The sequence below is a fragment of the Bos indicus x Bos taurus genome, chromosome 7 (genome assembly GCF_003369695.1).
Source record: "Bos indicus x Bos taurus breed Angus x Brahman F1 hybrid chromosome 7, Bos_hybrid_MaternalHap_v2.0, whole genome shotgun sequence".
NCBI classification, from domain to species: Eukaryota; Metazoa; Chordata; class Mammalia; order Artiodactyla; family Bovidae; genus Bos; species Bos indicus x Bos taurus.
This window is the reverse complement of record NC_040082.1, coordinates 22,383,392-22,406,169: the sequence shown is the minus strand read 5'-3', so window position 1 is coordinate 22,406,169 and position 22,778 is coordinate 22,383,392. Positions and strand designations below refer to the sequence as shown.

General features: G+C 38.9%; 1 protein-coding gene across 24 annotated transcripts in view; it reads right to left on the bottom strand.

Annotated features, from left to right (window-relative positions):
• Nucleotides 1-22,778, bottom strand: part of MEF2C (myocyte enhancer factor 2C) — a 179,169-nt gene that overhangs the window by 9,997 nt on the left and 146,394 nt on the right. For 16 of the 24 annotated variants that reach the window (XM_027545634.1, XM_027545645.1, XM_027545628.1 and 13 more), the window contains 5 exons: nucleotides 22,537-22,584; nucleotides 4,729-4,901; nucleotides 3,197-3,220; nucleotides 2,185-2,314; nucleotides 1,202-1,337 (listed from right to left, as the gene is read on the bottom strand). In XM_027545634.1, the coding sequence (XP_027401435.1) occupies nucleotides 1,202-1,337; nucleotides 2,185-2,314; nucleotides 3,197-3,220; nucleotides 4,729-4,901; nucleotides 22,537-22,584 (511 nt within the window). The remainder of the gene's footprint in view (nucleotides 1-1,201; nucleotides 1,338-2,184; nucleotides 2,315-3,196; nucleotides 3,221-4,728; nucleotides 4,902-22,536; nucleotides 22,585-22,778) is intronic. The other 8 variants (XM_027545642.1, XM_027545636.1, XM_027545652.1 and 5 more) reach the window with 1 other exon arrangement.

Below are 22,778 nucleotides of genomic sequence, written 5' to 3'. Positions count from 1 at the left end.
TCAAGGAAGCAGAGCAACAGTGTCAAGAGAATTTATTTTATTTTTAGGTTAGAGTTTCAACAATAGTGATTAGTGAGGAAAATGCACGTAAGCAAATAGTAGCTGGGTATAAACTCCACAACCAGAGCACTAATCTATGTGAACTCAATTCCACGTGAAAGCTAGTGGGGCTGGAGAGGGGTAAGAGAAGCTCTGATATCAATCAGTAATTTTTATTCTAATTAGGATTTTATTCTCATTGTCTCCTTAGAATATGAACATAGAGCTAGCTAACTATTTTAACCAAATGGCTCAGCAGAAGGGTAAAAGCGGAGTAAACAAATAGCATTTTTCTAACATATAAAAATGGGTTATCTTTAAATATTTTATATCCTCCTTGCATTTTCTTTTGAAGATTAACTGAAGTTTTGGAGTTCTTAAACTGAAAGTCAAGTCTTTGGTTCATGTTTTAAACTTAAAAATAAAACTAATGGTTTTACAAGCAGTATTATTTGTGAATTTAGGGCTTTTTAAGATTTGAACCTTTCCATTGAGAAATGACAGGAGTTATTTCTATAATATAGACATATCTCAAAAGTACCACAAGGGGGCGGAAAACAGACACCTTCTGACTTCAGAAAACAACCCAAACTATTTTTATACCCAAATTTAAATAATTAGTGTGTGTGTACATATACATATATGTATATTCATACAATATCTACAAATACACAACTATATTATGAGTATATTATAAATATATGAGGTCTGTATATCAGTGGAATAGGTGACCCTCTGAGTAACAGGCTAACTATGCTAATCACATTAAGAACTATGCGGTTTATGCGAAGCGAAAAAGACTCTGAAATAGTGCAAAAATTCAAAGAACTAATAACTGTAAATGTTTTCTTCTGTCCCATGTTAACTATGTGAAAGCTTAACTGAAGAGAACTTAATCACTGAGAGCAGTGGAAACAAATACAGCCTAAAACAACAGGAGAATAAAATGCCCTATTATCACAGAGCTCCCCGTCCTCATAAAGAAGGAAAGTGATATTTCAGCCACGTGAAAGATATTAACCTGATAATTACTTTCAGATTTTGATCCGGCAGAAACTCACATCCTCTAAAGGGACATCAGAGCACAAACTCAGAGGTTGCCATCTGTCACTTTAAAAACGCGTTTACGGAAGTGTGTTATGGAAGAAGTAACACTGCTTACCCCAGCTGGCTGAGGGCGGACGGTGGCATGCTGTGCAGGTGCTGCTGTTGCCAGCCAGTTACTGACCCAAGATGAAGAGCGCTGGCGGTGTTAAAGCCAGAGAGAGATGACAGGTCTGCACTACTCAGAGAGTACTCTAGAGCAAAGACGAGAGAAGAAGGCAAAAGATTTACTTTGGAAATTACCAAATGGAGAACAGGATAATCATTTTCAATTTTTAAAATATTCTGTTATTGAATGATATGCTTAAAAAAATTTGGGCAGGGAGGGAGATAAAACATTAGGGACAATTTTAATTCAAAAGAGATATATATACTATGCACCAAAAATTAAGTATTCCATGAAAACTTCAACATAGTACAGCAAGCAATTTCAGTTTATTAGAACTACAATCTGGCATCACAGGCAGGTATCTAGTATTTGATGATCTAGAAACGTTTTTTAAACAATCCTGAGAAAGTGAGCTTTCTATTGTTCAGTCAGTAAGTTGTGTCTGACTCTGTGATCCCATGGATTGAAACATGCCAGGCTTCCCTGTCCTTCACTATCTACTGTAGTTTGCTCAAACTCATGTCCATTGAATTGGTGATGCCATCCAATCATCTCATCCTCTGTTCCCCCTTTCTCCTCCAAGCCCTCCATCTTTCCCAGCATCAGGGTCTTTTCCAATGAGTTTAGCTCTGGCCGAAGTATTGGAGCTTCAGCTTCAGTATTACATCAAAAAAAAAAAATTAACAGCTCATTTTCCTTGAAATTGTTCTTCTATGTTGAATTCAGGTTGGGTTAACAAAACTTTTGGTCACTAAGAAAGAATCATGTGGATATTCACTTTGTCTTAGTAATGAATAGGTAATGGTATAATGATCTGAACACCACAGGTATTAAATAAAGCTTCCTAACAGACTAATAGGTAATATCATTTTCATTTTGCTTTTTAATAGAAAGTATTTAATATATTATTTGAACATGGCAAAACTACTCACCGGTACCATATGTTGTTGAAATGGCTGATGGATATCCTCCCATCCCTTGTCCTGGTAAAGTAGGAGTTGCTACGGAAACCACTGGGGTAGCCAATGACTGAGCAGACTGGGAGTTATTTATCCTTTGATTCTTTTAAAGTAAATAAAAAGATATTATGGAATAGATTTTTTTTAAACTTAAAAACACTAGATTTCAGTATTAGTTTTGCACATAAAGCGATAACTTGGTACAAATCTCATGAAATTAATCATTTAACATGTGTCTCTATGAACTCTGCCAACCCTATCATTTACAATCCTTCAAGAGACCAGCTGTTGCCATAGTAACCCATTACATCAGTATCTCCTAGGCAACTGAACTAGTAACAAGTACCATAGCTTTATTATGGGTAAAAACAGACTATGTTGAAAACTGATGAAATATGTATACTGTACTTCCATTGTTTCAGTTTTTATTCAAATGCAAATTGAAAAAAAATTAAAATCAACCACGGTGGTTTTTATGTTCAGTTGTATATATAGCAAAGCAGATGGGTAGAGGGTTCATGCCATGTTTTGACCAGCAGGTGGTGCTCTGACCACTTTTTTTCAGATTCTTCTAAAACTTCCCTCAAACTAGATGGTAAAACAGCTAATGTGTATATTTAATTCCTTAGAGCAAGGAGATTAAAAATTCATATACACTTAAATATCGTGAGAATTTAATTCTTAGAAAAATAAGTATCTTTGTGGCTTTAAATAACTGAGGACATTTGTTTGTTACAATTGTACTATAAATTAAATCCAAAAATACACTGAAAACATGGGCCTTCACTTACAGAGGGTAAAACAGAAAAATAGATAACCTGGTATTTCACCTGTAAGTGATACTTGAAATGATTTCTAAATAATCAGTGTTGACACACACTAACTCCCCAAATCTCTCCATGTTACTGCTGCCACCTCTCGCCTAACGGCGGCTTTGGGTTTTTCCTGGCACGTAGCACTGAAGGGATGTGCCCTCACCACTTACCAAGAGCAGGTCGACATCCTCAGACTGAGAGCATGGGGAAGGAGTTTTATTAATTAGTGTCTGTAAATATTTATACTTGGGCAAAATCTTTTCAACAAAAGGAAAAGCATCTTCTGACAGGCATGACAGTTTAAACAGCTTTAAAACCCAGACTCTAAAGACAACTCCTTACAAAGATATTCTTTGTTTCCTTTAATGAGCGGTTTGTCTCCAACCTGAAGACAATCTATCCAGTTTTCAGCACAGGTCAGGGTTTCAACCTTCATTATTTCACCACCACATTTTGAGAAAAAAAAAAAAAAAAAAGATGGTACTTTGAAAGTGCACTTGCTGGAGGAAGGGGCAACTGCACGTAGCTAGCACTGACAGAGACCTGACCCACAGCTCATGGGATCCCTGGGAAAGCATCAGTTTTAAGGCACTTGGAATCAATCTGCTGATAGAGACAGCCTGCCATGCGTGGCCCAAACTGCTTGGTGATGGCCTGTGGGAGGTTTTATTTATTAGCCCCAGCCTTTTCCAAAGAGAATGTTGCATATTATGTGAATTTTGGGGGGTTGATATTCAAAATTAATCTGCACTGTGCCATAATAAACTAATCAGCTTGCAGGACCGTTTTACCCTGAAGCTTGCCACAGAGCAGAGAAAGAAAAAAAAAATGTGTTTGCAGAATGATCTAAATTTGTCTACTGAATCTTGGTTTTAAATGTTCTCTCGCTCTTAAGCAAAGCTAATTTGGAGAACATGGATGTGAGTCTCTTTGTTGTTGAATTTGGGCCCACAGATTTATCTTCACCTTAGTCCTTCAGACCCAGGAGAAGGAAAAATGATAGCTTCCAGGGATATTATTTATATTTCATATTTATTCTTATAAGTGTCACAACTTTTTTTTTTGATGGAAAATATAACCTTTGTTCTCAATTGCCTAGAATTTTAAGACAATTTGTTTTTGAGAGGTAATTACTGGCATTAAACACATATTTGGAAAGGAGAACTGAGGCACTGCACAGGCATGTGATGTATTATATCACTGCAATATACCTAAGAGAAGAAATGCCAATTAACGGGAGAGAGTTCATTTAGAAATTATGAAAAAGATTTTTCACTGTCAGCACCTTAAGAACATACTTATTTAGTTCATTCCTGTAAAAATCTTATGAAATACCTCACTCTGTGAGTTTGGTTCTACCATTGGTCAAATCATACATCCCATAAGCAGAGTACTAGGTAATGATTTTTTTTCTAATTATAAATTGGGGGCCTTAAAAGGAAATGTTTTCTTTGCCCCAGAACACCAGCCCGATAATGGAGTTTATTAGATGTTGGTTCTTTTTTTTTTTTTCCCATGGAAAAGGGAAATGCAAACCAGTTACCAGAAATAAGAGCTAAATCCAAACAGGGCTGCAGCAACAGCACTGACATGTTGATTTTCTGGGAACATGCAAGTAACCCATCAAGTCAGACAAATACAAAAACAGCAAAACGTATACAAAACATTATCAACATTTATTTAACATGGAATTTCACATTACCACGGATGGCATTGTATTCTTGCTGCCTGGTGGAATAAGAACTCGGAGGTCTGGTTTACGGTTATTCATCCCTAAATTCATGGGGGGAGGAGATTTCGCTTGCATATTCTTGTTCAAGTTACCAGGTGAGACCAGCAGACCTGGTGAGTTTCGGGGATTGCCATACCCGTTCCCTGTTAAAAGAAAACAATGAGAGCACTCAGGAAAAAAAAAATCCGGACTCACGAAATGTTTCTAGAGCATACACTACATGAGACGATGAAGAAAGCATTAACAGGGTGAGACAATAACGTACATGCAAAGTTCACAGGATGACTGACAACCTCCTCAGGAGTAACCCAATCAGTTCTTTAAAATGCCGCTGAAGGAAGATTAAAAACTCCTAATGAGAAGAAACCTAAGAGACATCAACTTGTCCGGAAGCCAGCATATACTTTTATTTATTTTTTTTCTATTAGAAAAAAGTTGGGACGAAAGTCAAGACAGTCTTTCAGGGCCTAAGAAAAGCACCGAATTGGTCTTGAACTTTAATTGACTAGCTCAGCGGAGGCCTGGCTGGCATGACTCACTCTTTCGGTTCAACGATTTGGGTTTTATTTTGTGTGTCTGTGTGTCCTTAAGTAAAGAAAGGACACACCAGCGAGGCTATAGTTTCTAGGACATGCGGGAGGCGTAGCAGCCTCTCACACCCTTTGCTCTTCAGTTCCCCTTTTCTCTGAGCGATTTCTCCCTATGGCTTTTTTCTCTCTGGTCTGCTTCCCTCACGAGGCTCAGTGGACGAACCTGAAGCCCTGCTCTCTTGCTCACGGAGAACTTCAGAAAGCAGGCCTCCTCCTCAGGAGCTGAAAGGAGGGAGTGAGGCCTCCACTAAAGGGCTGATGCCCCGGGCACAGGAGTAGCCAGCGAGTTGGGAACTGTCCTGAAAGGTTTTTCTTGGGTCTCTGATGTTTAGTTCTTCCCCTCCCATTAGCAGACAAACGGCTATCTGAAGGTGTCCATTTCTCAGAACTCAAAATACACTGGCCCGTGACCGGCAGAGGTGCAGAGGCAGCTGATGCAACCTGAGCTGAACCGGAAGTCCCTGTTTCCTCCACCGTCTCTGACTGGAGAATCGGAGAAACCACCCAGGCCAATTCAACAACCCTTGCTGGAAACCCAGACAGCTGTTTTCTGGGGCTCTCTAAAGGAGACAGTCAAACCTCATCGTTGCTGTCATCATTATCATTACGGCAAAACCCCAGCACCTATGACCCCAGGACGAATGATAACTGTGTGCTACTCTGTGGGGCAGCAGAGACAAGGCCCCGGGCCTCCAAGGCCCTTGCAGTCCTTTGTGGCAATCCGATACGGACGTGTACGGTACGTACACACCAAGATGGGGCAGCCTGGGGTGAGGTGCCACAGAGGAATCCAGATTAAGGGCCACTCGTTTCCCAGCAGGGAAGAGATTATCCGAACGAGATTCACGGAAGAGGCAAGAACTGATGTGGGTCCTGAAAAAACAGAGGAGACAAAAAGATCTCTGGTCTTGTGACCGGGCACTAGGAAAGGGCCACTGTGGCGATTTACAGAGGACGGCCAGAGACTCTGTGAGGATCCCGGTGAGAAGGGAACCCATGAGAGAAGAGGCAGAGATTCTGAAGGAATATGGAGGGCTGGGCTGTGGAGCCCACTGGAGGTTAGCCTGTGAATTCCAGGCTTGTGTGTCTTGGTTTTAAATGGTGGAAATGCAGACCCCTGAAGGCTGCAGAGCAGAGGGAACACAGGCCCTTAAGGGGACAGAGAGTTCTACTAGCATTGGAATATTTCAGGAAGGCCTGATAGTGTGATCCAGTCTGGAAATTTCTGTGATGACCCGAGATACAGTGAGGAATTAGGAAGGCAAAGCCCCAGTATATTTCAGGAGATATTTTGGGGCACATCTTTTGAATTAGAATCTATTTGAGGTACACTGTTTTGGCTTCCCAAGTAGCGCAGTGGTAAAGAATCTGCCCGCCAATGTAGGAGATGCAGGAGAGGTTTCAATCCCTGGGTCAGGAAGATCCCCTGGAGGAGGGCATGGCACCCCACTCCAGTATTCTTGCTTGGGAAATCCTATGGACAGAGGAGCCTGGCAGGCTACAGTTCATGGGGTTGCCAAGAGTCAGACATGACTGAGCATGCACACACACAACTTTAATAATGTTTAGAGCATACTGATTCTTCATATCCCTTTCATTTTACTTGTCTTATTTTATGCATGAATAAACAGGCTGAATGTATAAAAAATAACTACAAGATTAAATCTGTCAATTGGATTATGCATAACATTCTCCACCTTACTGGAGGAAAAAACCCACAAAATAAAACAAACAATCCCCTCCTGGCAAAACGTATCAAGTATAAAGTAGCTGCTTAAGAAATGTTGGTTGAATTTGTATATAAGCTGCTCTTCTGTAATAAAACTTCCAGAAAATTAGCTATATTCTCTGAAGCCAACTAATGATGCCAAAAGCCGAGAAGAAATTTGCACAGTTAATTTGGACAGTTTTCTGTGGCAAAAGTGATTACAAGGAACAAACACATTTACCTTTTTTGGCTAGAAATACAGAGGGTATGTTCATGTAGAAAGACACTTGATAAGACAGAATGCTCAGAGGACTTTTATATTTAATGTGTCTTACTGAATCATTATTGTGACTATGCTAGGGCTTTCGCTTTAATTAATAGATTCCATGGGATAAAAACAGAGTGAGAAAACCGAGACAAAGTTTGCACTCTTCTTTCCTGTCAGCCGAAGCTCAGACTGACAGATATGCTGAATGCCTATGTCACTTATCTATTAAGCCTGTGTGAGATCTGGTTTAAATAAACAATCAAATGGAAAATTAGCTGGGTAATTTCAAAAGAAAGGGGGGAAAAAAAAGTCAGTTAAGCAGTGCAATGAAGCTTGAACAGATCAGAAGAAACTAAAACCCAGGCTTGGTAGATGCCGATACTGGTTTGCATGGAGGAGTTATTTTGCTAAAAGGAAGTAAAACCACTTTATGAAATGTGTTGTCCTGTGATATGACGAGCACTGGGCCAGTGTGCGAAAATGGAAATGCTGCATGAAGGCTCTGAGAAAAGCTTTTTTTTTATTAAGAAAAAAAATTTTTTTTCTAGAGTGAGTTCTGAGAAATTCCAACAAAGCCTTTTGCCCACATTTTAAACAATGATTTGGGGCAGCAGTAGGTGGGGGGAGGGGGGAGTAGATAAAAAGCAAACATATATTTTAGGTTTTCACCTAATAAATGCCTTAAAACTTAAAAAAAAAAAGATTTGAAAAGCATTCTATTTTTCCTCTTGGAATATTTCCTCTTGTTTGGAAATTATGCCATTTTAGAAGATTAGTCACATATTTTAAGGTGTTTACATACTGAAGGTAAAATATTTTGAACCACGATGACACTTCTTAAATTCATATTTTTAGAGCATAAAAGTTATTTTTGAGAACAAATAAATTCTGCCTTTTACCGGTGAATTTCTGCTGTTTTTAGCATATTGTGCCAGCTAGCATTTTGGAGCCATATAATAACCATTTCTGTTTCCAGCCACCAAGTTGTTATTCTTTTGGCATAATATAGATTCAGGAATGCGAGGCTGTGGATCCTAAACCAGTGATATAGAAACCTATCATTTGAAAATCAATGATGAATACATTCGTGCGGTTTACTGCTAAGAAGAGCCTGCATTTAAACCGGCTCGGAAACTGTGGCCTCCTCCTCACTCCGGGCGCTGTGGCCTTCTGTTGAGGCTGCTGTCTTACCTTAAGATAAATTCACCCAACGGAATGGTCTCTTTCAAAGTCAGGGTCGGGAGGTGGGAAATGCTACCCTTCAATAAACTTCTGAGATATAGATTCCACCTCTCTTCATGCTACGTTTGAAAATTACCCTCTGCCTGGGACGATGATCAATTTGGATGGGGCTGCATGCAGATGTCACATTCCCCTGACCACTTAAAAGCACAAAAATTATAAAGCACGAGTGAATGGATTTCCTGATTACAGATTATAAGAAAATGAAGAGCAGACCAACTTTAGAGTTCGCCTGTTTTATAGTTTCATTTGATGAAAAATATTGTTTCACATAAAACAATTTGAGCATTCACAATGTAATCTATATCAAGGATAATAGAAGCCACCTCGCTGGGTTACAAATTTCTAAACACTCATATTAAAACTAGTGTAAATATACAGAACTTCAAATGTAGTGTTAGCAGAAAAATTTTTTTTTCTGTCCAGTTAACTTGAAAACACTTGCTCTACTTATTTTTTTTTTTTTAATTGACTCCTATTTTAAGAAGTTGTAAATTCAAAGAACATATTTCTGGCTGATGATGTTGCGAGGAGGACACTTTGCCTTGTTTCAAAGAGCTCAGCTGAATGTGGAGCTCTCTTTGAGCCCGAAGTTCTGAAACTTTCTATTTGGATGTTTAGACATTATGAGTCTTTTCACTTCATTTTTTTCCTCCTAGACTTTAAATTATAAATACAAGCATATAAAACTAATCAGCACAAAACAGAAACTAGTTCCAATGGACCAAGGTTAACCTTTTTCATCGGCACCATTTTTTCTGTAGTCTCTCAAGTTGTCATCTTTTGACTGTTCCCCCCTGCCTCTTTCAACTCCATATCTAATTAGTTACCAAATCTTGTCAATTTTTCTTCAAAAAGGCCTCTTTCCATTTTCACTGCCACCATCCTACATTAAGGTTTCACTGCCATCTGCCTCGGTCTTTCCATAACCTGCTGTTTGGGTTCCTGGTCTCTAGTTGAAGGGTTTTTCAGCAGGCCTTACAATGATGGGCTGCAGGAAGATTGCTCCTTGAAGCTGTATGCAAACTTCCGTGCATATGTGTGATAATAAAGCTAATGTACACTCCCAAGATGTTCTATATAAAAAAATCTTTCTCCAATGCTGCTTCTCTCATGTTCCTTTTTATTTTATTTTTTATTTTTAAAAAAATTTTATTTTTAAACTTTACAATATTGTATTGGTTTTGCCAAATATCAAAATGAATCCGCCACAGGTATACATGTGTTCCCCTCATGTTCCTTTTTCAGATCATACTTAACTCTAGTGGGTCAGTGCCCTGGCTTGGCTCTCAGAGCTGGACACAGTTTGACCTGCTCTGTGTATCTAACCTAACTTCCAATGGCCATGGCCAAACTCACTATCCTCTGAATACATCTGAGTCTTTGCTCTAGCAGGTCAGTAACTGGCAGTGTATGACTTCCTGTTCAACTCAAAATTCATTTTTAAGGATCAGCTAAGGCCCAGGGCTCTCATGATACCTTTCAGACAACCTTAATCCACCTTGAACTCACTCTCCCCCCAAATGCTGCGCAATTAGAGGCTAATACTACACAGAGCACTCATCTATTACGTGTTTCAAATGCTCACAAAACACATAGACGATTATGCTGGAAAAATTAAAATTATTCAGAAATGGCACTACAAGTCATGAGGGAACATGGGATAAGAACTGAAAATGTAATGTGTAACTCGGTAATTTCAAACATCAAGGTGATGACCAAGTATACCGCTGAGACAAACTGCTTACCAACCACATAAGATAAAAATCAGAAAATCATGCAAGTGCCCACCTACTAAATTTGTTAATAGAGAGCTAACTGAAGCTTCTTTTTTCATCTGCTGCACCTGTTAATCATTTCCTAGCACATTACCTTAGTTAAATGTAAGCAGCAGAATCAAATAAAGTAGAACTTCCCCCTAATGAAGAAGAAAACTCGGAGATGCTGGATCTTTTCTTCCACACTGACAAATGTCTACTGCCATGGGTTGTCTCTATGTCAAGATGAATTTCAGTAACAATTTACTCACACAGAACTTTCTACCAAAAGTTGGGCTGCATGCTTTCCTAGGAAAAAGAATGGTAGAAGGGTGGCAATTAAGAGTGCACTGGATTTTACTAGATGGTTCGGAGGGAGGCTTCCTGGAGGGAGGGAATTCATGATAGATCTCAGAGTCATGACTGTGTTTGAGAAGGATGAGGATTCCTGTGAAGGCGAAATATAGGTCATTTCAGGGGATGCAGTTTTCAGAAGCTGGGGAAGTAGGCTTGGCTAACACAAGCCTCTTGGGTCATGTTAACTTTAATACTGGAGACTTGATACTAAACTTTTACTAAACTTTATACCATAGATAAAGAACAGCCAAAGTTGTTTGTGAGTAGGAAGCGGCATCGTTAGCTGTGTGTCGAAAGAAAAGAGTGGCAGCAGAAAGGAGGCATTAAAGGGTGAGACTGTTGTGAGGGAGCTAGTTAGGACGCATCTGCCAGGGAGCACATGAGGAATGAGGTCTGAGTGAAGCGGCAGCCTTGCAAGATTTACAAGGCAGATGGGCGATGAGGACAAAGGCGGATTAAGCAGATAAATGCAGTTCCTCGTCATGAGGTCTCCATTAGAGTTTCTTCAACTATACTGCACCTTGGTTTTTCACACGCTAAGCAATGATTTCATTAGTGTGAGAGAAGCATAAAAGTCATCTGAATCAGAGACTCCCACGTACTCTCCCGAGGCAGCCATCACCAACACGACCACGCAGTATTAACAACGGCAAGCATTTTATATCGTATGAATGACCAAGCGCATTAACATCATGCAGCCACAGTACGTACCCAGAACAGTACATGCGCCTATGCAGTGTGCTGGCTATTACACACGGATATAAAGCACCTTTCATCCTCACAACAACAACCCGGTGAGGTGCTAAGAGTATCCTTGGGTTACATAAATAGAAAGCTGAAGAACAGAAAGATCCCGTAACTTGCCCAACGGCAAACAGCTATCAATTGGTTAAGCCATGGTTTGAACCCAGCAGTATGTCCAGAGCCCACGCTCTGAAGCACAGCACAGACCTGCTCCTCCGAATGGGGGTGTATTCAGAGACTCTGAAAACCCTTCTCTATCCAATCTCATCCTAAAATTCCAGGAACACGAAGAGAGGAAACAAAGTGGGAGACCAGGGACGTGAGACTCAAAGGGGCCCCTAAGGGTCTTCCCTGCTGGTCCAGAGGTTAACATGTCATGCTCCCAACGCAGGGGGCCCGGGTCCGATCCCTGGTTGGAGAACTCGATCCCACACGCTGGAACCAAGAGTTCGCCCGCCGAAACAAAGATTCTGCGGGCCACAACGAAGACCCGGCAGAGTCAAAATAAAACAAATATTTTTAAAAAAGGGGCCTCCTAAGTCAGAGGTAATGTGGAACATGGTCAATTTGGGCGTCAAAAATAGCAATTCTGGTTCAAAAGACACTGGACTTACATAAGGGGCAACGTTCCAAACCATGTTTCTAGTCTCCTTCTGGATAAATAAATATTTACAAATAGGAAATATTGGGTTTAGCTACACTAAATGCCAGAGAAGCTGTTTAACTTTCAGTGTGCTATTTTGAGCGGATGATTAAGTATGCTTTTAAAGGTAGATTCTGAAATATTTTAGTCAATAATCTTTTCCCCTGTAATACAGGGTAAAGATGTTTACCTACCGACCATCTATTTCAGAGACCAACTTCATCATCAAAACCACTCAACATGATAGGAAAATGCCCAGTATCTTATAGTATCCACTATTAGGTATCTAAAAAAGAATTTCTAACATATAGCTTATAGAAATTACTTTGTTTAGTACTTTGTTAATGGTATTTTATTTTTGGGAATTTGGAGCAAATTGCCACAGGAAAACATTAAGTTGAACATAGAGCTAAACCTCTGATGTATTGATTTTCTGTTTTTACTTCAGCCAAATGTTTTTCCCACTTAGGTTTTTTTTTTTTTTTTTTCTTTCAACAGAACAATTCTGAAAACATTTACAGCATACAATCTTGTTAAACTAAAGATGTTACATATATAATAATGTTCACTGAAGTGAAAGTTGCTCAGTCGTGTCTGACTCTTTGTGACCCCATGGAATTATCCACGCCAGAATACTGCAGTGGGTAGCCTTTCCCTTCTTCAGGGGATCTTCTCAACCCAAGAATCGAACCCAGGTCTCCTGCATTGCAGCTGGATTCTTTACCAGCTGAGTCACAAGGGAAGCCCAAGAATACTGGAGTGGGTAGCCTATCCCTTCTCCAGCAGATCTTCCTGACCCAGAAATCAAACTGGGGTCTCCTGCATTGCAGGCGGATTCTTTACTAACTGGGCTATTAGGGAAGCCCAATAATGTTCACTACTATCAATTACTTTTACATTTGACTTTTAAAAAGTTTTAAGTTAGTTTCCAATGTCAGGACATTGTTTTGTGTCGCAAATAAACCTACATCTTTTCATGAAATTTTAATTGTAAACAGTAAACTGGCTCATATAACCCACTGCTCTACTGTAAGAAAGACACCTAAAATAGTTTTTAGTGGAAAAAATTATGACCTTCTAGTCTTCAGTCTTACATTCACTTTGCCCTGAATGCTTGAAACGCTGTTAAAAGCAACAGCAACTCTAAGTTATCCAGCTGTTGTAAATCACAATCAGGTTTTTTTTTCTTTTTTTGGAGGGGAAAGGAGATCTTTTTCATGGGATGGCTCTAAGGGAAAAGGCAACCACAAAACATTTAGAGGTCAGAAATCTGGGAATAATGAAAATTTCAATATGCCTACTGCAGAATGGGGGCAAATCAGATTTCTGATTCTTATCCAGCTAAAGACTCCCGATTACAGATTCTTAAAAGTAAAAATCAAGTCTCCACTCTATCTGGGGGTTTCTTAGGGAAACAATATAATAATGCATAATGTCAGACTGAGAATAAACTCCTGTGAAACCTCAGTGTCTTTTGTGGTGTATTCTTAGAAAAATACCCCAAGAATACACCCAAGCCAAGACTATTCTTGGTTGTACCAGTTGGAGGGCAGCAGACATTCTAAAAAGAGACTAGTCTCTTTAGCTTGACTAGGTCACCCTGATGATGAACCAGACCTTCATGAATTTGCTATTGACCCTACTCGTCCTTGATGTTTCTTGGTTCTGTTTAGAATCTTTTGAGAAATTAACAGTCTATCTGCCAACTAGAACTTTAAACATTCAGCACATACAGTAGCCTCTGGATTGTGAGGCAGAGGTAAAGAAATTTTACTGGGTACTAAGTTATTCTTCCAAAGACTGGAGTCTGTGTCATAAAACAGGTTTGTGTTGGCAGACCACTCTCATTTCTTTCCTGAGAGTCATGTGGGTCAGGCATTCTCATCCCGATTTTTGACAGATGAGGAAACTGAGGTTCCGGGAGTTTCTAAGGCTTGTCAGTAAGTGGGAGAGCTTTGATTTGAATCCAAAGCACAAGCTGCTTGAACTACATTATTACCAAAGCCAGATGTTTCAGATTTAGAATGCATCCATGAATCTTCCCTTCTCTTAGAATAAAGGCTCCATTTGCAAATAAGAAAAAAGTTGACAATCTGATGTTTCCAGGGCACAAAGACACACAAAATATCGTTCTGTTCTGAGGATTGTCTTACTGAAGGGATAGTTTTTCATTGCACCATAAAAATGAGATGGAACCTTGCTATCTTAAAAAAAAAGTTCCATTTAACAATGAATGATAGATAGATTTATGACTCACTTAATTGTTCACTTCTTGCGATTTGGGGGCTGTCTCTTTGCTAAAAAATGAGGGGGTGTCTTCATTATTGACACAATTGCTCATTCTTTCAGTCATTTTTCTAAACAAAAATATTGAGACAGTTCAAATTAGAGAGAACGTGACAGAAGAGAAAGAATAATTACTTGTGGTTTTAACATTTACACAACTGCTGCAAACACATCAGAAGATGATAATGTTTGAGCGAAACGTGTTGCACTGCACTGCACTGCGCTCCCTTTCTGTCTGGGATTTATTAATATCTCCTCTCTACTCCCACCGTCTAGGGTAGGGGCTGTGGCAGGCATCTGTCTTGGTGAAGCCTAGTAGAGCACTACTCACACCCTGCACATTTCATAAATATTACTGGGACTAGATTAAACCAAGCTTTATTTTTTGCTTAGGAAGTCAAGAATATAGATAATTGTAATACTAACAAGAGCCAACATTTTTTAACAAGCACTTACTCTGGGGCAGAAAGCGTGCTCAATGCTGCCTTGTATCGAAGATCTCATTTAATTTTCACCACAATCCTGCAATGTGGGGATTCACTGACTTTCCAAGGACAACATCTTCCCTAAAGTAACTCGAACATCATGTATTTTTCTTGGTTATTTTATTATTCTGAATATCTGCCTCTAAAGTATTTTTTCCAAATTACTGCATGAGCAAAACTTTTGCTCCATGATTTTACAGTTTTCTCCGAGCTGCTTAATACCAAAGGTTTCCTTTACATGATTGCTATGTAAATTAATGTTATCATGTTTGAATAGGGAAATTGACCACATATTTAGATTTACTATTATTACCATGGGTTGCCCAGGTGGCTCAGTGGTAAAGAATTTGCCTGCCAATGCATGAGATGCAGGAGACTTAGGTTCGATTGATCCCTGGGACAGGAAGATCCCCTGGAGGAGGAAATGGCAACCCACTCCAGTATTCTTGCCTGGAAAATCCCACAGACAGAGGAGCCTGGTGGGCTACAGTCCATGGGATCACAAAGAGTAGGATATGACTGATAATATAATATTATTATATCATCATAACCTAATACAGCAGGGATTTTTTTCCCCATGTTACAGTACAAATACAGCAAACTAGTTCTTTGTCATAACTAGAGATTGTACGTGGAGTCTAAGGTCAAAAAATTGTGAAAGGAAGGCATAGTGTTTAGTAAGACAGTTTACCAAGTAGATATTATGTTCAGTTACTATAGCTGAAATGGAGCAATAATGAATGAACTGAGTGAATCCTTAATGAACACATCTGCAGATGACAAATTGAACCTATTTATACAGGTTTTGGTACAATAGCTTCCTTTGTGTGCTGCTCAGTTGCTTCCGTCATGTACAACTCTCTGCAACTCTATGGACGATAGCCCGCCAGGCTCCTCTGTCCATGGATTCTCCAGGAAAGAATACTGGACTGCATTGCCATTCCCTTCTTCAGGGGATCCTCCCGATCCAGGGATCGAACCTGGGTCCCCTGCATCACAGGCAGATTCTTTACCTCTGAGCCACGAGGGAAGCCCCTGAGTTTCCTTTCACATAAACTAAAGGAATATATTTGATCTTTCAAATATGAGACTTTCATGACTGTACACTTAGAACTGAAATTCAAGTGAAACATACTATATAAGCCTAACTAAAATGTAAGACTGGCAAAGGTTTTTCTAAAAACAGCACATTATACTCTTGGCCGAAAGCCTTGAAGCCTCAAAAAGTCCCCGGTAGGTAAAACATTGATTTCCAAGAGGGGTTTTTTAACCACATCCCTCCGTCAGGATCTGCTGTCTATTGATGCAGTTTCATATCACTAATGATTTTGAAAAGAGCTTCTGTATTATCTCCAAATAAAATCTTATGGTGATGCCAAAAGCGGGAAAGAGAGAAACCAACACTGTGCGAGGAAAAAAAAATGCTGAGAGAAAAAAGGCAAACTTTGACTAAAACTAATAATTTAGGGAGGAAATGTTAACTGCGTGAATCAATATTAAAAAAGACCAAAATTTTATTATTAATCACACTCTTAGGTTAAATCAGTGGGATATGAGTGAAGAGACCAATTTTCACATTGCTTTACTGAATACAATAGAAAGGGGATAAAAAGGATCCAATTTGTGAGGTCAGAAATCACTGATATACAAAAGGCTCTAAAATCTGCTGAAACACTCTCTGGGGAAGTTACAATTTGAAATTTTGTTTTTCCTTCTGGAAATCAAAGTCCTTAAGAATTAATTCAAACCAAAGGGGCTGAAAGTAGATGGTGTCCTGACTTAGCCTATAACATCCACTTGTCTTCTCTCACCTGCCTCTCTCATTTCAACATGGCCTCTACAGAATGGTGTCAAGGTATCACTTGATCTACAACCTGCCAGGGCTTGTATTTGGGAAGTGGACACTGATTTTCTTGGCAGTGGCTGATTATCACGTGCTGTAGGTTATCCAACTAGAGGACAGTATTTTTTTTTTTTCTTTTAATAAATCTAGATAACCTTGGTTTGGGTTAAAAATATCACTGTCACTGAATTGCATAGATAGTAATAAAGCAATGCTGTTGGATCTTTATTTATGTTTTGGGTGAACTCCCAAGGTAAAATTGAAAATGCGCTCAGAATTTTTATTGAGAACAACTGAAACTAACATAATACTGCAAAAGAATCCAACTGTTAACTTAGCTTTTATTCATAGGCTGCTTAACAAATTTTTAAAAAGTAATATAAAACTATATTTTTATACTAACAAAAAAGTTTTGTTTGAGAGTAACTAAATGGTAATCTCCTTTTCTTGAATATTGATTCTGAAGTTGTGTTTTGTTAGGCCAAAAAAAGGGAAACTTGTCAAAGCCAAATCTTTTAAACTGAATTTTTAACCACTTCTCATCGATATTTTAAATCATTGAGTAAGAACTGCAGAGTAGTCTACTTGGTAGATAAGAAAGTCAGCCAAGAAAATTTTGATAAGTATTTTCAAAAACAAATAGTTGTAAAGCAATGGTATTGGTATAGAATAATTAAACATTGTTATGAACTTTTCCTCTTCTCATTTAGTTCTATTTTATGATATGCTAAATTTTTCTTTTCCAATGCTAAATGAATTACAAAAATGTCATGTCGGTGAAAACTTTTATGATTATATGATCATAAAACATTACATGTAAATGGACCCTAAAGACTTTTGTGTCTTATCCCTAATGTGAGTACTACGTTCAGAAGTCCAAAGTCATGGCCCAAAGTATCGCCGGGTGGAGTCTTTTCAGAGTCTGGAAGCCAGGTCTCTTTCCTTAGCCACTGCTCAGTGTTTTATCCACAGCAGCACACTGCCGCTACCAAGTCTCCATGTATTTAGCTGATACAAATTAAGCATTCCAGAAGTGACAATGCTTGACAACCAAATGCATAAAATAGTAAACAATTAACAATCAAAATAAGGAAACAGCTGTTAGTTTCTTTTTATATAAAATTATCTCTAATTTACAATAAATGCCAATTAAAATTATTAACCAATATACATAAATATCCTTTGCCTTATTGTCAAATAGCTATGTAGACTGTACAATTCTCCTGACTTTTCAAAGAGATTCCTAAAGGATTTTCTTTCTGGTCCTCGACCACCCCCCTTTTTTAAAAACATCTCAATCAGGAAACAGTACCTCCTTGAGCATACTGGTACTTTCCACTCAATAAAAAAGCAATCATGTCATGAAAACAAAGGGCACCAATAAGAAAATGAATAATCCAACATAAGGCACTGCTGTGCTAACGATTAAACCTGATGAATACAGAAACTCAACTGAACGTGATCGTACAATCATCTGTAAGCACTAAGAGCAGCATGTTAAAAGCTGAAATGTACAGAGATATGACAAAATGTAATTTTAAAAGCAATGACTTTCAAGTTTGGCTCTTGAAAGTAAAGGATTAAACCGTGGATGAATAACTGTCAACTGAAACCTACAAATGTCACTATTACTAACGTATTACAATGACTTGGTGTATATTTCCTTTACATCAAGAGTTCAACCCCATCCTGTTTCTTCTTTATCACCTCTCACCTTCATGTATGAAAGGACTTCAACTTAAGCAATAAGATGTTCATTATTTCAAGAAGAAACTTGTGATGGTCAGAGGTACCCGCCTATGTTTTACTTAGTGATATATATCAGCCCTTCAGGTTTTCCATTAGGTAAGTTAAAGTTTGTTTAAAACTTTATTGGTTAATAGTGCTCAGCTATTTAATCAAATAATGAATTCATTATTCATTATCTACAGTATCAGAAGATTATGTTATTTCTGTGAATTACAGATCAAGGGTATATCTTTTTATATGTAAAATTACATTATTTCTTTGAAGTATTTTTTCTTTTTTTCACATAAACAGTATAAAAAATTTATGTCTAGAAGATCAAATTTTCCTTTATTCGGCTAACACAGATTTACTGAATATCTGCCATGTCCTCGAGCTGGGAATACAAACTGAAGAAGACAGTTTGCCCCCAGAGGGAAGTGTCCAGGAGACAGATGTATGACCAGATAATGCAATTACAATGCAAGGAGATAAACAATGTAGGCAAGAAAGGTGCCTAATTCCTTCTGGAAGAGTCAGGAAAGGATTTCCTGAATGGTTGAACTGAATTCTGCAGGAAGATAAGTAGTGCTCAGGAGCATGAAGTAGGAGAATGCTAAGAATGCTCACACAAAGGCAAGAAGCTGTGATGCTGCTTAGAAAGTGGAAGCACAATGCATTTAAGAACACGCACTCTGGAGACAGACTGCCTTGGGCCATTACTTAATTGCTCTGTGCCTTAGGTCCCCTGACTATAGAAAGGGCATAATATGAATATCTACATGAAAGGGCTGCTATGTAAATAAAAGGTTTTTTTGTAAATCACATAGTAAGAGTAATTTAGATGTTTGCTATTATTAGAGCTTGAGTGCAGGGTTCTTGATGCCAGTGGCAGAAAGTAAGAAGGTTGAAGACCAGAGAGTAGGGATGGGCCAGAGATAAGAGCATGCAAGCATGCTGTTGCTTCAGTAGTGTCTGACTCTTTGTGACCCTATGGACTGTTGCTGCCAGGCCCCTCTGTCCATGGGATTCTCCAGGCAAGAATACTGGAGTGGGTTGCCATGACCTCCTCCAGAGGATCTTCCCGACCCAGGGATCGAACCCCCAACCTTTTATGTCTCCTGCATTGCAGGCAGATTCTTTACCGCAGAGCCACGGGGAAAGGCCATAGAGATAAGAGGCTCATGGTTAATTCTGAAAGAGCTGGGAAATCATTGCTGGAATTTAAGCATCTGAATGAGGACCTACAATGAGTTTAAGGCTTTGATAAAGACTAATGGGGAGTCTGGAGTGGGATGCAATGTGAGGTCGGGAGATGAATTAGGGATCTTTGGAAATAGTTCTGGAGTGTTGCTATGAGCCTGAACCAGGGCAGTGAGATAGGAATGGAGAGAAATGGGGTAGATTTAGGAAATACCTTGGAGACATTTGGTAAGTTGGTAAGATCTGATGACTCAGTGGACGGTGGGATGAGGGAGAGGTATAGTGCAGGGAGTGAGTGGATGCAAAGATGCTATACTTTATGATTGAGCTGAGAGGGAAGGATGCTTACTTCTTTGGTCTCTTGGTTTTAAAGAAATACAATAAATATTGAATTTACTTCCTTCCCTCGTGAGACTATACTCTTTTTGCAAGTTGAGATGAGTGGATACTGAAGAAAATTGGACTGAAATGGGTTTCCCAGGTGGAGGCTAAATGTGGTAAAGAACCCATCTGCCAATGCAGGAGACATACAAGATACGGGTTCAATCCCTGGAAGAAGACATAGCAACCCACTCCAGTATTCTTGCCTGGAAAATCCCCATGGACAGAGGAGCTTGACCGGCTACAGCCCATGAGGTTGCAGAGTCGGACACGACTGAAGCAACTGAGCACGCACAGACTGAAAAATATTTTAACTTAATTGGAGAGTCCTGCCACTTGACCTCAGAGTTTCTAACTTTATCTGAGACCTTGAATTTCAATGACAATATTCAAAATTTGGAAGGTATCTTTTGGCCGTTTTGCTTTAGTTTTCTTTTCTGAAAATGCAGAGACATTCTGACTGGCCTTGTTTCCTTGGGTCTTATGTGATTCTCTGACATCAGCACCAATATATTCACTCTGACATTTGATACAGGCTGGTGTGAGCAAGAAGGGGCAGACGGCTGAGTCTGTGGGCAGGACATAGCAGCTAAGCTTAAGACTCAGTGGCATCTGCAACAGGTGTTCTGTGGAACCAGAGTTAGAAAGGGCTTCTTCCTCTATTTTTAAAAAGTGGGGAAGTAACTCATAACTATACAGAAACTGACTGTTATATGCTCCTCACTAAAAGATACAATCATCAAGATACAGTATTTATCATCATCAAGGTGGACCAACGAAGTGTTGTTTTTTTAACTTTCTTCCATTTTTGAAGTAAAAGATTCTTGAGTTATGGCAGAGGTCCTGAAGTTGGGCAATGAATTTGCTAAGCCTACAAGATTTTTTTTTTTTAGTTCAATGACACTATAGCCTATATATGGCTAACTTTTATGTTTACAAGATTGAGTGTCTTCTTTCTCCCTGGACGGCCATTTAACTTAGTGGACTGTCAGGGAATTGACAATGACAGCATAATTGAACAACGCTTATTTTCAATATAGAATTCTAAAGCATTTTAGCTATTAGGCAGTAACAAGAGGCCACGTCATCAAAGATGAGTACCCGTTCCCCAACTCCACATGTTTTTCCTATTAACTTTCATCACTGTTATTAGCTGTTCTCATACAAGCAAGCAAACTGATGCATCAAGATACTGGATAAAATATCGTAATATCTAAACTACTCTTATTTACCTTTTTATTGGACTTTGAGAAAAACCAGTTTTCAGCCCCACCACTCCCTCTAGCCATAGTGTCTGGCAGAGACTTGAATCCAAGACACAGTGGTCTAGTTTTGGTCTATAATTTTCAGGCTACAAATCCTGAGGTTTTTTGTTTTTTTTTTTTTGAGGGGAAAAAAAAGAGCCCTTTGTTTCAATATCCAGCAAAATAGTATATTCAGTCTAGTCACTAATCTGACTACCTAATCCTTAACAGCTAGATAAAACAGGAAGTCAGGACCATTGATTCTGTTTGTTAATCCACTAGTTCCTACATTTTTTCTTCATTACTTACTGCATTAGTGAAGAGCCAATATCAGAAATAAGAAACATGACTCCCAAATGGACATATTTATAAACATGTTTCTATATGCAATTTTTAATCTTCTTTCTTATAATTAACAGCCTATTATAGTTGAACCTGGCAAAATATTTTAATTTGGCTGTCAATAGATAGTTCAATAAACTTGAATTTTTTTGATATTTAAAACATAACCTTGTGTTATCATGCCTGCCTCCTGCTATTTTAAATGTACAGTATGTTCTACTGCAGGAATTACCATGGTTACTTGTTATGCCAATAGTGAACTGCAGTGAGCATTAGAAAGTATTGTGCTGTCTTACCTCTGCATTGGAAATGACATTGACATCTCAGTAATCACAATAATATGAATTAACATGGGACCCTGGAGAAATGTGACTATGAGACCAATTGGCCATAATGCAAGAAGTTCTTAAAGAGCTGACCTGTATTTAATGTGCTTTTATGAGAGGTACACTGTGTTTATATTCTCCAAGAACTCATTTTAATCCCAAATGTGGTTTTATTTTATTAACAGTTTTGTTGAATGGTTATAATCTCACTCCTTCCTTTTCTTTACATATTCTCCTTTAGAAGTAAACAGGCGTTCAGTACTTTGTGTAGAAAGTGATTCACATTTAATGTGAAATAGTCTACAAAGGACGTGACTTGCAAGGTTTGCTAAAGGTACTCTGGCGGCCACCAGAGATGGTACCTAGGATTAAACTGATTTGATCAGAACTCCCAATTCTGATTATGTTGACTAGCTGAAGCTGTATTATGGAAAGGTCTACTTAATAAACAGTCATCTCTGAGTTACTATCCAAGCACTCCTGCTTCATCAAAATGCTTTAGAAATTCTTGGGGCCATTTTGCCATGAGTCTCCCTGATCTCTCAGCTTTATTGAAAAGACTTACTTCTGCAGATCACCAAGTACAGGACTGCTCAAGAATGACACGCACTCCAGTCCTGGGGCCTCCACTCACCTGCACTGGTGCCTGCACCGGACGTGAGGTCTCCACCCATCAGACCACCTGTGGACGAAAGAGGAAGATCAAAAGGAGGACGGCTAACGGCCCACGGGACAGCACGCTGTACCTCTAGCAACTGTGGTATTCTTAGGATTCTCCCAAGAGTCCTACATTTGTCAAGTGTTACCCAGGTCAGATGGCTGACATTTGTTTTACTGTGACATGCTGTGCTCAAACACTAAAAATACATTCCACCA